Here is a 17681-nt window from a genome sequence, read left to right as displayed (position 1 = left end):
TTTTGCCCAAAAAGCTAAGATGCCTGTCCTGCCATTCAATATTGAGTTATTCTGAACTGAATATTAAGGGTCCGTTTGGAGGGGTTTTACATTAGTTGTCTATGTTGATTAAGCTGCTTAGGAGAAGCTACTTGAAATTGCTTTTACAGCAAAGTTGATCCTTCGTCTCATGTATGCCTATTTTCTGTTTTTGCTAGTTTTTTACCAAACATGGCTTTATGATTTTATAGGCTTCTCAGCTAATTTAACACCAGAATGGGACAGCCCTACTTCACAACTGGCTGACAACTGATTTTGGCTCTTTGGAACATACGGCCTATTACATAAGTCATCAGTTGTGAAGAAGGGTTGTCTATTCAGCTGCATGAAATGACATAAGCTATGTTCATTAGCAAGGCGATCTGCATAAGCTATTCTAAGATGTTGAAGCTGACAAGCCCTTCAACTTGCTGATTAATAGTAAGATTTGACTTTCTAGGTTTTCACCAAATATAGCTTCTCACCGGTTTCCGGGTTGACAGGCTGATGGTTTAATTGTCCGGGTCAATGGGTTATTGACTAATTCAACGATTTTTTGTCTGGGATCGGATTTGGGATAAAATGAAACTTGTTGCCTAGGCGGTTTCTGGGTCAAACGGTCCACCATCCAAATCAACAGTGATTCGAAAACCATGGATTGAACCATCAAAACTTTTTTTCTGGTCTAATTCTCATAAGGTTATCTCTTTATATCTTAATCCATTCCTTTCTCAGTTCTCTTTAAGGTCTTGTTGGAAGTTTTTTCAGAATGTCACTTACTCGAGTAAGTTTACTTCCTCAGGTAAATGTTACTTATTTGGACACTTAACATATTCTTTTAATTCACACCAAAGTTATATAATGATTTTATACTCATAAAAGCCAATATTAGAATGGACAAACTTGTCCAATTATGTTTTGTAAACTCCTCCCCTAACGAGAAAGTTACTTATCAGAGCTTACCAAAACATTATAAAATTGGTCAATAGGTCCCCTCCTATTTTCAGGGTCAATTACATCGTGGTGAAGCCACCTTCTAAACAATGACATTGATACAGAAACCCTGGTTCAACCAGAGCTGATTACATTGGTTTGATATGGTTTTCAAAATATTGGTTAATTATTTCGTTATGCTTTTGCCCTGAGGTCACATTCTCAGGACCAGGAAAAAAAAAAGAGAAGGCAAATGCACTGTTTTGAAGGAACGTAGAATCCAGTTTCTCCCTAGATGAATGGTATCAATCCACTCTTGTGACATCTATGCAAGTTTCTACTGCTTTTTAGAGAAGCAAACTCTCTTTGGATTAAAGACAGAAAAGAATGTATCTAACGCTATGTTGTTGCTTGTACGCTACCCAATGTCTCAAGAAGAGAATCAAATGAAGCACCATCCTCCCCTTAAAATGAAACTCTCCCGAGTCCAGATACCCCAAATCTAGATTCTAGACATTTCTCATTTCAAACACAAGAGATGGCGAGAATCCTCCTCCAACCTCTTGCCATTTTCCACAGGCTCTTCCGCTTCGTCATTGACTTCCTCGCAGCTCGAGGCCTGAAGCCTGTCATCTTGGGCAGTCCCACTGACCATGGTGTGGCCAACCCGCCTGTCGCTGCAACTCCATCACCACCAGATGGGGTGGTTGATTCAACCGGAGGCAACACCGTCGGAACTGCAGCCCCAGAGAGAGATGAAAATAAAGCTGAAAATAATCAAACCCATGAGACTGAGAATTCAGTAGCAGCTCCCACTGAAGCCTCTGGTTCTTTGGAGAAAGGCAACCCAACACTAGCTGCTCAGGCAGAGTCGAGTCTGCAGCCTGCGGCAATCCCATGGGAGGACAAGGAAGAAGCAGCTCAGGTCATGGGTGCTGAGAAGGTCGTCGGCTCCTCCTCCGAGCAAAGTCATCAAGACAAGGGACAAGAAGAAAGCGTCCTCCTTGCACCATCCACAGTTCCACCTCAAGCCAGAAGCCTAAAGAAGACTGTCACCATTAAAGATGCCACAGAAGAGTTGGGGCCACCGAAAGAGGATGAGAAGAAAGCCCACAAGGAAAAGTTGAAACAAGAGAAAGATAAAGGGACCAAAGTGCAGCCTCAGAGACCTCCGAGATCCATTCTGAAGGTACCCTCCAATATAAATGAAAAATCTGAAGAATTCATCCAGCGCAGGAGGGAAACTCTAAGAACCAGTTCTGGGCCTTCCGGCACCCAAATCCAATCAAGAACTTAGAATCAACCTGCAGATCTTGATTTGGTGATCTGGGTGTCTCATTGCAAGAAGGCGCCATAACTCATAAACAGTCCTATCTTTCCTTAATAACTTGGATCTCACTCCATGTTCTTCTGCAATAAGACTGTTCCAAATGTAGTTCTCTTCATTATTGAATCATTTTCTTTGTATTATCCATTGTTGCTTCACATAACACGCTTGTCTAAAAAGTAAGACGTGCCCAACCCGAGCCCAACTTCACATATCTTCAATTTTATTTCTACTCTTGCAAATGGATTGGATTAGGGACTGTGTGGTTCCATCATTATTTATTGGGTAAATTTCTTAAACTATCGTCGTCACCTTGACCAAGTGTACCTTTACTGTTTGAAAATTGACTGATGCTACCCATATGGGTTCTCACAATTGATTACTGTTAACATCCCTTACATGGGATTTGTCAAAGAAAAGTGAAACAATGGAAATATGTAACTATTATAAGGAAAGAATGCAATGCTATATAAAATAATTAATTTTTATTTTAATAATTTATAATAAAAATAATTTAATAATTTAGATTAAATGTATTAATAATTTCTAACAGAAATAATGAATGCTACTAATAGTGAAAAAATGCCTGAATTTGGATAAAAATTAAAAAGAAACTTCTCCAATACACGATTCTCACACAAATTGAGACAAGTGTTTATTTAGGCTTCGTTTAGCATGTCTTTCCACAGTCTCTTGGCTATTTACAAGTCCGACAAATCGCGATTTGGTCTTTTCCCGTTTGGTTATCAATAAATATAGTCACTAAAAGATCGGGTCTTGAAAATACACAAAAAGTCTGTTTTGAGTTGATTTATAGAATCTCCAAATGAAGCTTTTCAGTATTTTTCGATCCGTCTTCACATAGAAAGACATGCATGAACCAAACGATCTTCAGGCTGTCAAGATCTTAATACAAAAGCTCATTGCATTTTTTAGGGGTGTAAACGGTATTCGGGTATTCGATTTTGAATTTGATATCTAATGTAAACGGATCGAATTTGGATTATTCGATTAATTTAATGGTTAAATTTGAATTAAATTTTAATACCGATTAATTTATCGAATTAAATTCAAATATATGTTGATTCGATTCAATAAATATTCAAATTCAATTAGATATAAATATAATATATATAAACATACTACAATATATTATAATATACTATATAAATATAAATATATGTGTCTTAGGGGTCGTTTGATTGCACTTTTCAGAGGTCTGAATCTGAAAATGTTGCTTTTCAGATCCTCACACTTGTTTGGTTTTAACTCTTAAACTTGATCTGAATCTTATTTTCAGATCTGAAAATAATAGACCTTGGGCAGGCTCTTAACGCGCTCAAATGTGTTTCAGAGCCAGTGCAAGGTCGAAGCTGCCCTTACGATTTTTTGGAAATGATGCACACTAACTAGCCGATGCAAGGTCAAAGCTGCCCTTACAAAATTTTGGAAATGATGTGTGCTACCCTTGTCTTCTCACGTGCAAACCCTGCCTTTAGAGGTGTAAAGCGTGTCATGCTGCGGGCCGGGTTGGTCATGGGCCAAGCCTTAGGCCAAGTTAGACCGTGCATCAAGCCAAAGCTATTTATTTAAAAAAAATTGACAAAAAACTTAAAATTTTAATTTTATATGAATTTTGTGTATATAATTGCTTATATGTACAAAGATTAAATAAATTAGTATAATAAAATTTTAAAAAAGTATTTTATTAATATATTATATACTATATAATTATATCATTATAATTTATATAATATTATATATATAATATAAATAATATATATGGGCCGTGGACCTAAAACCCTAGGCCACGGGCCACATGATCGTGTCGAGCCTGGCACGGCCCACGGGCTATCGTGACGGGCTGCGGGTGGCATGACCCGATTTACACCTCTACCTGTCTTCTCTCTCTCACTCTCTCCCCCTGTCTTCCCGTCATCGTCGCTACAACTTGCAATGGTGGCTCTCTCCATCTCCTTGTCTTCTCGCTTCCTAGTTCTCTCTCTCTCTCTCTCTCTCTCAGCCTAGTCTTCTCGCCACCGCCGCTGCAAGTGGCGGCTCTCTCTCTCCCTTGTCTTCTCGGTTCTCTCTCTCGTGCTCTCTCTCCCCCTATCATCCCAGTTCTCTCTCTCTCTCTTTCTCTCTCTCCCCTTGTCTTCCCACCACTGCCATCACCGCTGCAACATGTAATAGCGGTGGTTCGGTGAATAATAATAATATTTTTATTAATTATTAATTATAAATTAATTTAATATTCTTTTATTAAACATTAATTAATTTTATTAAATTAATTTTTGTTATTTATTAATTATTAATTATTTTTATTAACTAGTAAATTTTAATTATCTTTTATTAAACATTAATTAATTTTATTAAATTAATTTTTGTTATTTATTAATTATTAATTATTTTTATTAACTAGTAAATTTTAATTATCTCGTTAATTTTTAAAAATCATTTTAATTTTTATTTGTGTAAATTAATAATTAGTAATTATTAATTATTTTAATACTTTTATATTCATTATTTTTTTTAATTTTAATCGTTTCATTTATTAATTAGTAATTATTAATTTTTTATTTTTTATTTGTATTGTTTCAATATTATTTTGATGTTGAAAATCATTTTTTATGAGATAATGCAAATTGAATTCAACATTTCCAAATAGTATGTTTTAGGGGTAAAATAGTAAAATTAGTAAATTTTAGATGGTAAAGGGTTGATCCAACACAAACACTTATGGATTCATATCCTCTAAAAAGTAGAAAAGCATCTATGCCTCTTTTCAGATTTTAGACACTTAATATCTTTTTAACTTTTCATATATGAATTTTCAGATTTATCAAACGCCACCTTATACTCTTAATACTCTTGCACCTTTTTTGCAAGAGTATTATCAAGACAATTAAAGATACACAATCCTTTTTCTGAAAATTGTTGTATAATGATACAACAATCAATTGATTACTATATTTTTTTTCATTGATACAATCACTCATTAACACCCCCCCCCCCCCCCCCCGACGACATTAGCCCTCCCTCTCCCCACTTCACTTTGACAAGACTTTTCTTATCCCCATCTCTTAACTTGCAACTCTTAGTGTTTCTAACCTATCAATCAATTTTTATTTCCACCTCATCTCCCTCTCCCCTTGTCGCGTTATCATTCTTCATTTTCACTGCTCTTAAACTTGCAATTAGAGGTAGTATGGAGAAAAAAAAGGAGAGAACATCGGGTTTTATAGAAGAAAAATGAGTTTCATGGCATTTTAGCTTCTTCTATTCAAATCCTAGCTTTCTTTGTTACTTTTTCATTTTTAGATTTTTTTTCGGTGTTTTTTGCTATTCTTTTTTTCTTATTCTAGTCTTTTGGGGTTTTTCTTTTTTGCTCATAGGCTACATCAAATGGGTTTTTTCTTGTATAATCTGAATTTTAGATTTAGGATTTTTAATATTTATAGAATTAGTTGAATTCGAATCGATTCAAATATTTGATGCTTTAAACAAATTCGAATTTAGTTTACATTTTTGAGTATCCGACAGATATCGAATCCAATTCAAACAAACTACTCTTTAACCAAAATTGAATACAAATATCATCAAATTCGAATTTGCTCCATTTACAAGCCTAACATCTTTTGACTATAGCTTCCATAATATCTTCCCAAAGACTTGCCAAAAAGGAAATACTGTCACTATTAATCAAAATCGAATTTTAAAAATACTGTCGCTATTAATTGTTTTGAATTTGCATATTGTATGATCCAATTTTGTTTCATATTTGATTTCTTGGGCTTTGAGGTTTGAATTGAATCAGATCTCCAGATGTGTCCATGAATGGAACCTGTTTTATATATCCATCAGATATTGGATCTATTTGGTATCTCTCGGATACTTGTATTAGATTCGGATGTATCCCCGATCTGAATTCGATCCAGTATAAAGGGCATAGGAACGGATACTGGATCCTAATTCCTAATTCCAATTTCCAAATCTGGATTCGTGTTCGGGTGAACCGGGTCAGGGTTGCATTGGGCCGAATTGGGTCGTAATATATATAAGGCCCATTGTCAACCGGTGGGACTTAAAAACCAGGTCGAGGGCTTTAGGGGATCTATGTGTCATGTATGCTTGTTGGCGCGTAAGAGGGTGTGAAGAAGCCGCAGTTTGGCCCCGGACTATCGGCGGTCTCGGCTCTCTTGCCGGCCTTCGCTGTGGAATTTGCCTAGCCTCGTTGATCGATCCGAAGACGCGACAACGACATTCAATCTGTTGTTGTTGCTTTTGATCTCTCAATTTTGAAATCACAAAACCAGTTTTCGGAGAAGCAATGACTGGCTGCCGCATCAGGGCTCTCTGGATCCTCAACAATCAAGACACCATCGTCTTCTCCAGGTACTTGATTTTCGAGCTGGATTTTCCGTTCTCGTTATAGAGATGGAGAATTCTAGTGCTTTCTTGTTCGTTCTCCTGTCGGATCTGAGGTTTCTGAACTCACGAGATAGTTTCTGCATGTGGAATTTGGATTTCTTATTCGAACTTGTTGATAGTCTGTTGTTTCAACTTTAAGTAGCACTATTGTGTACTGTTTTTTTCCTGTTTTTCGTTTTCCGATACCAAATGTTCTCGTATGCAAGGGTTTTCAACGTGGAGCTCTGTTTTCTTGGGCCAATTTCCTTGTATTTATTTATTTATTTATTTATTTTTTATTTCTACTCATTTGTTTGATTTTTCTGATCAGGAGGTTTCCGGTAGTTGAGAAGCAGTGGCGATTAGCTTGCAAGCGAGAGAACGAGAGCTCTAGTGGGGATAATTTGAATTCCATTGTGTTGCCGTTGCTTCCAACTGATTCAGAGTTAGCTGCTGCTTTCCTAGAGAGGAAAAAGAGGTTGGCAGGAGATCTTTCATTAAAGTGATTTCTTCTATTTTTTTTCTTTTCTTTTAGTTGTGTTGGTTGGTTGGCGGTGTTGTTTGATTGTCAATTGACCTGGCAATGGCATACAGGAACAAAACCCTATGCTTCGGTTCCTCAACAACATAGAACCACTCTAAAATTGTATAGCTATTTATTTTCAAGTGTCTATATTTATTTTATGTTGCATTAGCAAGTGGCTGAACCAACAAAGTATATGTTAGTGTTAGAAACAACTTTTAATTTTATTCTATTTGCATTTAGAGTTCCTGCTTTCATAAATTGATAATTAGTGGTATGGCTTTATGTGCAGAGAGGGTTCTGCCCGTGGTTTTGGCATACGTGTGACCCAGTCAGTTGAAGGTTCAGATTCCTGGGTTGATGACCCTATTACACGTCATATTATCAGCCTTTTTATTAGTAAAGAAGAGGACGGAGTGAAGTTTTTATTGTGGCCGTTGGTTTTGCATGTAAAAGGCCATTATTATATTCTTGTATTGCCTTTAGTTGAACCCCAGCACTTAAAAGCATATGAAAGGATGTGTAGAAGATCTGATTGTGGAAATTCCATTGGAATAGAAGAAAGCTTATCAGCACTCCTCTTTGATCTTCCATGCATTACAGGGTAAGGTAAGTTTTTGGAGATGTTGATTTGATTATTATCATTAAAAATCAACAGAATAAGAGAAAGAAAGAAAAAAGAGAGAATCTCATGATATCATACTCGGTGTTTTATTTAGCTCATATAATATTAATAGTTTATACTTTATAATGGATTTCAGAATATTGATAAATTCTGTTCATTTATCAAAAGAAAAATATTGATAAATTCTGTTTTGTTCCTTTTTTGTTCCATTTATCTTTCATTTCATGATTACTATTAGTCTTTGATAGGCTTTTTTTTTTTTTTATAATTAAAAGGAAAAAGAAAATTACAAACCGGTTAGGTGTTAAGGCAACACCTAGAAACCACCCAACACAACATCAATAACAGAATAAAACAAATCGAAATCAATTGGCCAAATTAATCTTCCACCACTCCAAACTCTTCCAAACCTTCCTCATCCATATTTCTCCCATAACAAATCAGAAGCTTTCCTCATACTTTTTCCTTCCTATTCCTCTCAAAAGCTTCAAAGACTTTCCTAGCAAATCTCTCACCTCCCAAAGAACAAGCCCAACGACGTGCCAAATTCCATTTCTTTATTAACTAATTTCAGTCCAATAAAAGAATAGTAAAATATTTCAGATTATAGGAGAAAAGAAGAAGAAGAAGATGGAGAAGAAGGGAGAAAGGATTTCTATAATCTCCACTCACACCTCACTAATTCTTTTATTAATCTTTATTAATTGGGTTAATTACAAGTCTGCCCTTAAGTGGGCAGCCAGATAAACAAGAACTTTAAAAGAACTTATAAAAGAGATTAACAGGTCCAATAACGTACAAAACAAATAACATACTACTTAAACATAAAAACAGATACTAGGGCCCATTCGACATAGTCTCTCTACACTCCCCCACAAGCTGAGCATAGATTTCAATCATGCCCAACTTGCTTATATAGTGTGTCAGCTTCCCTTTTGGAGCACCTTTGGTCAAAACATCGACCAACTGCTCTTAAGAAGAGATAAATGGCAAGCAAACTTCCCCTGAAGCAACTCTCTCCCGTATAAAATGTCTATCAACCTCCATGTGCTTAGTTTTGTCATGTTAAATAGGATTATGTGCAATGTTGATAGCTGCCTGGTTGTCACAGTAGAACATCATTGGTTTTTCATAGTCAATACCCAACTCTTCCAAAAGTGATCTCTACCACAGTAATTCTGACACTCCATGTGCCATTGCCTTGTACTCTGCTTCAGCTGAGGATCTGGTTACTATAGACATTTTCTTATTCCATGAGACAATGTTCTCTACCACCAAAGCACAATATCCTGAGGTGGATCTCCTATCATCAATACATCCAGCCTAGTCAGCATTAGTGTATGCCTCTAACTTCGTGTGTCCATGCTTCGCAAACAGAATACTTTTTCTTGGAGTGCCTTTCAAGTAACACAAAACTCTTTCTACAGCAGCCAAATGTGTATCTTTGGGAGAATGCATAAATTGACTAATAACACTCTCTGCATAGGAAATATCTGGTCGAGTCATGCAAATATATAACTACTTAACTAGCAGTCTATGAAACACTCCCCTATCAGACAATAGTTCACCATCAGTAGCAGGGAGCTTATGATTGAGGTCTATAGGGGTGGAAACCAGTTTGACACCAAGTTTGGTCTCTACAAGGAGGTCAAGAACATACTTGCGTTGAGAAATGAAGATACTATCCTTAGATCTAGCAACTTCAATTCCCAAGAAATATTTGAGATCTCCTAAATCCTTGATCTCAAATTCAGAGTTAAGAAAACTTAATCACTTCCTGGGTGTCATTACCCATAACCACAATGTCATCAAAATAAACAATAAAAAAAGTCACCAAAGAGTTACTTCTTTTTAGAAACTAAGTATGGTCAGATTGAGTTTGTGTGTAATCAAAGGAGACAAGGGCAGTTCTGAATCTCTCAAACTATGCTTGAGGAGACTATTTGAGACCATAAATGGATTTTTGCAGTTTACACACCTTCCCTTACATTTTCTTTTCATACACTCCTGAAGGCAAAGACATATAGACCTCTTCATGTAGGTCTCCATTCAAGAAGGCATTTGTAACATCAAACTGGTGGAGGGGCCAATCAAAAGTACCAGTTAGAGACAACAAAACTCGAACTGAAATCATCTTAGTCACAGGAGCAAAAGTCTCAAGGTAATCAATGTCATACGTCTGAGTGTAGCCTTTAGCAACCAATCTAGCCTTAATAAATCTCTCAATGGTGCCATCGAAATGATACTTAATGGTGAACACCCATTTAGAACCCATTGGTTCCTTCCCATCAAGCAAATCCACAATATCCCAGGTATGGTTCTTATGCAAAGCATCTAGTTCAGCCATCATAGCATCCCTCCATTTAGGTTTGGATAGGGCTTTTGGTAGACCTAGGAATCACATGGGTGGAAACAGAGGCAAGAAAAGAGTAGTAGGTAGGGGATAGAAGGCTATAGGGCAGGTGTTTGGAGATACAATGTGTTGTACACTTTCGCTTGCCTTTGCGAAGGGCAATAGGAAAGTCAAGGTCTGGGAAGGTAGCAGAAGGGTTAGATGAAGGCTGACTTGTTACCTTTGAAGTGATGGGAGGTGCAAGAGCCCAGAGGTTCTATTGAAGGAGTGGAAACAACTTACCCATGCTTGAATCTTCGTTTTTGATACCACCTTTGAACAATGGGATGTGAGTGAAAACTAGGAGGGTGATTTGGATGAGGAGCAAGAACATGAGAGGTAGAGCCAATGGAAGGAGAAGCAGTAGAGAAAGATAGCTCAACAGAAGACTCGAAGGGAACTAGAAGGGGAAATGGGGAACAACTGGGGACAGAGCAAATGGCTCCTCAGAATGCTCCCCCTCGGGAGAAACACTAAAGAAAGGAGTAGACTCAACAAATGTGACATCCCTAGAGACAAAATTGGTGCCATGAACCCGAATCAAAACAATATGTACATAGCAGGTGCACCAAGAAACTTAGAGATGAAGAGAAAAGAGATCCTCATCCGGAAAGAGAAGGCTAAATGGAGTTTTGAAACCCAGAACTTGAGAAGGCGAAAAGAGATCCTCATCCGGAAAGAAAAGGCTAAGGTAGAGTATTTTGATCTAGGTGTTAAATTGAGTAAGAATAAGTTCATGAAACTTGCACAATGGTTGGAACTTCATCCCGATGTCTCATGAGGTAAATCCAAGTTTAACGAGACTAATCATCAATGAAGAGGATAAAATACTTGTAACCCCCCATAGTAGGTAGATGATATGGTCCCCACACATTAGAGTGCACAATATGAAAAGGAGAAATAAATCTTTTATTGCTTACTGAATAAGAATGTCTACAATGCTTTGCAAGTTCACATGACTTACAATGAAGACTCGATAAAGACATTCCCTTAAACATATCGGGAAACAAATGATTCAAAGCAGAAAAAGGTAAATGACTAAACCGTAAATGACATAACATGACTCTATCAAAAGACTCTAACAAAACAGACTCCAATGCTACTCCATTAGGTTGTCCAAGATTCTTATCAGGTGTGTTTAACAAGTATATTCCATTATGGCCACTCCCAATCGTCCTATGATATGTTAGGTCCTGAAAAACACAATGGGTAGGAAAAAGGGTTATGCTACAGTTCATGGATTTAGTCAAGCTACTAATAGATAAATGGTTGGTATTAAGTCTAGGGACATGAAGAATAAAGGATAAGACAAGGGTGTTAGAGGCCTTGATATCCCCTTTGCCAGAGATGGGAGCAAGAGACCCATCAACAAGGGATATCTTCTCTCTACTTGAGAGGAGTCGATATGAACAAAAAAGGTTAGATAAACTGGTCATATGGTCCGATGCACTAGAATCAATAATCCAAGGGATTTTATGATTACCTGAAATCGTAGCATGATTTGCAGAAGCATGTGTATCTGAGTTAGCAAATGCAGATGGTGAGGTGTTGTCGGAAGGGTTGGATGTTGAGATAGTGGTTTCCAAGTGATTCAGTAACCTCCCATACTTTTCAAACTCTGCCTTTATTGTTGCCAACTGCTCCATTAGCTGATTTTTCTTCACTTTCTCTATTCCCTCCACCAGTTTGATTGTAGTCACTCCTGTGGAAAGGGAATCTATTGGACCAACTCCCGACACTGGGACCTACTTCATCTCACTTCCAAATTGCTCCATTGACCAAACAAAATAAAAAACAAGGTTTTCAATCTTTATAGACCTAACTGAGGTTAGTTGAACACCTAAAGGTCCCAAAACTAGGGGTTCACTGTACTCGACTTTCGGGGAGAAAGAGAGAAGTAGCCGCTCCTACCAAAGCTTCCCAAACCTCTTCTAACTGCAGTCACCCACTTCTGGAGATCAAAGGAGCCCTCCAAGCCTTGAGCACCACACCCAAACAATCTCTTTAACATGTAATTGGAAGCTGTCTAGTCGGCTAGGGTTTTGGGCAAGCAGCTCCACTTTCTTGGCAATCTACAACTAGATTTTGACTCTCCAAACCCTCTACCAACTAGGCAAAAAAGTTCTCTGAATAATCAACAACTTATCTCTCCCTACACTCCTCTAATCGAAGGGTGTATGGGAAAAGAAAAGAAAACCAAAAGAGGAGGAAGACCTGCTCTGATACCAAGATGTGATTCAGTCCAATAAAAGAATAGTAAAATATTTCAGATTATAGGAGAAAAGGAGTTTGATAATCTCCACTCACTCCTCACTACTTCTTTTATTAATATTCATTAACTGGGTTAATTACAAGTCTGCCCTTGAGTGGGCGGCCAGCTAAGCAAGAACTTATAAAAGAGATTAACAGGCCCATTAACATACAAAAATAAATAGCATACTACTTAAAGATGTAGGGCTAATAAGATACAACAAAATAAATAACATACTACTTAACAAGCCCATTCGGCCCAGTCTTTTTACATATTTATTTACTAACGCCATTTGGCCCATCTTCTCTACACTCCCCCTCAAGCTGAGCATAGATGTCAATCATGCCAAGCTTGCTAGTATCATGCTGAAGTTTAGCCTTGGGAATGTCCTTGGTGAGGAAATCTGCTAACTGCACACTAGCCGTCATCTCTTCAGTTTGGTATCTGCCACTATTTGGACCGGTAGCAACATTAGCACTCCCCACCCTTTTATTATTAGGCTTCTTCTGAAACTGAAGTGATAGGAGCTTAGGACGCAATTTCCAGCACTTGTCTTTAGTTTGTTTTGGCTTCTTCCCTGAGCTACTTGGAGTCCCTGCAACCCCCTTGGGTTTCACTCCCATATTAGCAAAGTGATCATTTAGACTAGCCCCTTGAACCTGGACAAGTCTCCTGCTTTCTTCACTACTTACCAAGGCATATGCCTGAGACAGTGAGACACTATCCTTGGATAAAATATTTTGTTTTGTAATATCATACTCTGGATTTAGTCCTGTCAAGAACTTAAACACTCTGTTTCTCTCAACTAGTTTTCTGTAGGTCTCAGCATCATTAGTGGTGTCACAGGTTACAGCTAATGGTTTCTCCCTCTGTCTTAAATTCTTCACATCACTTCTCAACTTGTAAGCTCTGACCACATTTAATTTTTGGGAATAGGTTTCAGCAACACTATCCCAAATTTCCTTTGCTGAATTCATCCACAAATAGTGCTAACTAATTTGCGGTTGCATTGAGTTCACAAGCCACCCAATAACAGTAAAATTTTCTTGCATCCACTTTTCATATGATGGATCATCTTCTGAAGGAGCCTTTTTGCTCCTGGAGATAAAACCCCATTTGCCTCTACTACAAATATGAATCTTTACTGATTGTGACCAAGCCAGATAATTAGTTCCATCCAGCTTGATTGTGGTCACAGCCAGTAGAGAGTCTACAGAGGCTCCCGTAACCTGTCCGGATTCAGCAACATGCTTGTTTTCAATGTCTGAGGAGTTCATCTTCTTAAACACCTCAAAAATGATTTCAAACAACTTCAAAAAACACCAAATGAAGATAGAACAAAACTGTGTTGTGAGCCAACCTCTATGCAGCCGTACCAGTAATCTGCGTCACACCCGGAAGCTGTGAGAAACAGAGAAAATTCAGCCTCTCCTTGTAGACTTCACAGAACACCAATCCACTTGATTCGATCTTCAAGAAGGAGAATGAGAAAGGCTTCAGTCACTAAGCGCCCAGGTCAAACTCCCTGTGGGGGCAACACACTTAAATTTGTCAAGGGGGCGACAAAGTCAGTCCTCTTCTCTCCAGAAACCACTAACAACTGGGCTGAAAAAGGTGTCTTTAACTATTCATACGATTAAGTTCTCCATACACTGTGTATGGGAAAAAAAGTGAAAAAAGGGGAAAAACGAGCCTGCTCTGATACCAAGAAGAAAGACAGCCTTTTGAGAAGAAAGAACTGTTTAGAAAGATGCAAAAAATCAAAAGAATGTAGCAGAAATCAGAGTTCAAGAGGGGAGAAGATGAAGAAGAAGGTGGCGGCAACTTGGGTTCAGAGAGAGAGATTTTCGAACATAATCTCTTCTCTTACACCCTTAATTCTATTTTATTAAGTTAAACTTTGGTAATTTACAGAGAAGCCCTTAGTTGGGCAGAAAATTAAAAAGACATAACATAAGAAAGAATAGGCCCAGATTAAGGCCCATTACAACAAAGAACATAAAAGATAAAAAGGATAAACAGCCTATGGGCCATTCAGCCCATCTTCTCTACAAAAACTTTGTTTCTTGACTATATAAAGAATTAAGGGCTCATCCATCTTCCTTCACAGAATAACTGTACCATTCAATACTTGTGCTTCTCAACTCTTTGGACAGAAAGAAGAGATAATGATTTAACTAATTATAGAACCCTAATGGTAACCATAAAGAAAGAAACTCCTAAAGGAATCAATGGATTGATGACAGTATTGTGGGGATTATTCTGCTGAGAGTAGGGTTGCCCAACTTGAAGAATTTCAACTACATTGTGCTCAGGTTAGGGTCTGGAACAATTGGAATTTTAACAAATTCCCAACTCAACCTGACCCAAGTTGTACCTTAACTGAGAACTTGTTATTACTCAGACTGATGTATTAATGGCACCTGCAATATGCTTGGGACATGTTTCACTGTTTTTCTTTCCATTTTAAAGGGCACTTATGGTGGGACATGCTATTGGTGATGTAATCACTGGTGATTTGGTGGAACCTGAGGTAGTTATAAGTGCGACTCCTTCAGTTGGAGGATTGTTGGATTCCTTAACTGGCAGCATAGGGATTTCAAGCATTTCTGCAAGAGCAAAACCTGTGGCTGCACCAGTTGTGGCTTCTACAACTTCAGGCGCTGCTGTAACTGGGGCTGCTACATCAGATGCTCCAAAGATAGGTTCAAGGCCTTTTGACAAAGATGCACTGCGGACATTTATTAGTAGCTCAATGCCCTTTGGTTGGTACTTTCTGTTATGGTATTTCTCATCTCAAGTTTCTCTCATATGATCTTTTGTAGATCTTCCAACAAGTTACTAAATATCTAGATTGGTTTTTAATCTGTGCATTTATTCAAATACAGGGACACCTTTGGACCTTAACTATTCCACTATTTCTGCTATGAAGGTGAATGGATTTTCTTCATCAGATTTGCCTCCTGCAGACCTAAGGCAACCGGCATGGAAGCCATATCTCTACAAAGGAAAACAGCGAATACTGTTTACAATTCATGAAACAATTTATGCTGCATTGTATGACCGTGATGAAATTCCAGATGTTTTATCAATTTCAGGTCAAGTAAACTGCAGAGCAGAATTAGAAGGATTGCCTGATGTGTCATTCCCATTGACAGGGTTGAACAATGCTCACCTAGAGGTTTTATCATTCCATCCTTGTGCTCAAGTTCCAGAGCAAGGCGTAGATAAGCAGGGTGTGATGTTTTCACCACCACTTGGGAATTTTGTTTTAATGCGTTATCAGGCATTCTGTAGCCTTGGACCTCCGATAAAAGGATTTTATCAACTTTCAATGGTCTCTGAAGATGAAGGTGCCTTCTTATTCAAATTGCGCCTAATGGAGGGTTACAAGCCTCCCCTAACTATGGAGTTCTGCACTCTGACTATGCCCTTTCCTAGGAGAAAGGTGGTCTCTTTTGATGGAAATCCTTCTATTGGTGCAGTTTCAATGACTGAACGTTCGATTGAATGGAAAATTGTTGCAAGTGGAAGAGGTGTTTCTGGAAAAAGTATTGAGGCAACTTTTCCTGGAACAATCAAGTTTGCACCAAGGTCAACTCAAAGAGTGCCCTCTATGCTTAGGTCAACTCAAGGACATATATCTGAAGATGATAGTGATATTGAGCCTGAGAATTCTAATAATATGGTAAATGTAGAGGAATACTTGATGGAAAAGATGAACAAGGATCTTCCATCAGTTGATTTAGAGGAACCATTCTGCTGGCAGGCATACAATTATGCAAAGGTATGTATTAGCTGTTTATCCCTGTGAAATAATTTATGGTGACCTGCATGTATGTGGTGTATTTATTGCTGCTTTCTGAAATATACTCTCTTGACCAGTTAAGCCGTCCTTGTGCATAAAGAGTTTCATAATCTTATTTTTTATTATTTAAATTTATAGATTAATCATAGTTTTCCACTATAAAAGGTGAAGCAAAGGGGAGTTATTGGGGGACATTATTAATATTAGCATTTATTTAATGTGCTATTTATGTTGAACACAAATTTCATAAAATAAGCTTGGGAGGATCAATTATTGTACTAGTAAATTAGATGATATTTAATGCACTATTTGTGTAAAGGGGAAAATATTAAATCAATGATAATACTGCTAATTAGATGGGCAAAGATGTTATTGAGAAATCAAGATGCAGGTAATTGTGTAATGATGCTTCTTTGTAGAAGGTAATTAGATATATAGGGTTATCTTATTACTGGTCATTTGTATTTTCACTTTCCAAACTTAAAGTGTAACATTTACCCTGTAAAAAATGTTTTTTTTTTTTCTAATTTATCAAAAAATGGTTTTTGTAAAAACATGACAAAAAGATTTTTACAAAAAAGTTAGATCCACATCCAATCCACCTAAATAAACATAATTACAAAACTGTTGAGAGTTCTTCACTGTGCATTCAAACTGCTCATAGTAGTGAATAATTATTTTAAAGGCATTGCCTAGGCAACTAGGTAGGGGTGATCATTTGCCGGACTGGGATTTTACAGGGTATTAACATCATTCTGGACTGCCTGGACCCAGTCTGGCCCACACCCCAGGCCTAAGCATCCAAGCTTGCTCGTATGGATTAACAGATCTATACTTAAGAAAACTATTTTAATTTAAGGTTAGGGGTTATTTTTCTCTCTGTAAGTAACATTCTCATTCTTTTTGAAGTTAGTGAAGAATTCTTTGAAAGCAATTACTTTTTTTCTGCAACTTTTGGAGTTTCTGCATTGATGAGTCCTCTTACTCTCTTTTGGTAGCAAGACCATTAATCTACCTGCCTGTCCTGTCCTCCCGTCCCCTTCTATACATCATCCCATTTATGCGCTTTTTTTAACCAATGAATTTATTGTCATCTCTTTCTCTCTTGTAGAAGAAAGTCCACATTTAACTCTTTCTACTAATTTTTTAGCCCTAGTTAATTAATCATAATTTCAGATTTTAGTATTCTTTAAATCTCAAATTATTTAATCCTATGACCACTATATTTTAACAATAAACAAATAGACAACTTAAGATTGGGTGGTCCTCCATGCTAGGTTTGAGTAAGAGGTACCAAAACTTCTATGTTTAATAAATTCTGGAGCCAAACTCCCATTTTTTATCCACTTATTAAAAAAACTCTTTTTTATTGATACAAAAGGAAGAATGAATTA

General features: G+C 37.4%; 1 protein-coding gene across 2 annotated transcripts in view; it reads left to right on the top strand.

The window, feature by feature from the left end:
* The first annotated feature begins 6357 nt into the window (after nt 1–6357).
* The window catches only part of LOC148861738 (clathrin adaptor complexes medium subunit family protein), a 29794-nt gene continuing 18470 nt past the window's right edge, over nt 6358–17681 (top strand). The window contains exons 1-5 of one of the 2 annotated variants that reach the window (XM_088986398.1): nt 6358–6673; nt 7020–7166; nt 7504–7815; nt 14952–15244; nt 15368–16266. In XM_088986398.1, the coding sequence (XP_088842524.1) occupies nt 6609–6673; nt 7020–7166; nt 7504–7815; nt 14952–15244; nt 15368–16266 (1716 nt within the window). In that variant the 5' untranslated portion in view covers nt 6358–6608. The remainder of the gene's footprint in view (nt 6674–7019; nt 7167–7503; nt 7816–14951; nt 15245–15367; nt 16267–17681) is intronic. The other variant, XR_016113322.1, reaches the window with a different exon arrangement.

This window comes from Nelumbo lutea, chromosome 4, assembly GCF_056320005.1.
Source record: "Nelumbo lutea isolate HS-2025 chromosome 4, American lotus-T2T, whole genome shotgun sequence".
Taxonomy (NCBI): Eukaryota; Viridiplantae; Streptophyta; class Magnoliopsida; order Proteales; family Nelumbonaceae; genus Nelumbo; species Nelumbo lutea.
This window is presented reverse-complemented; position numbering and strand designations above follow the sequence as displayed.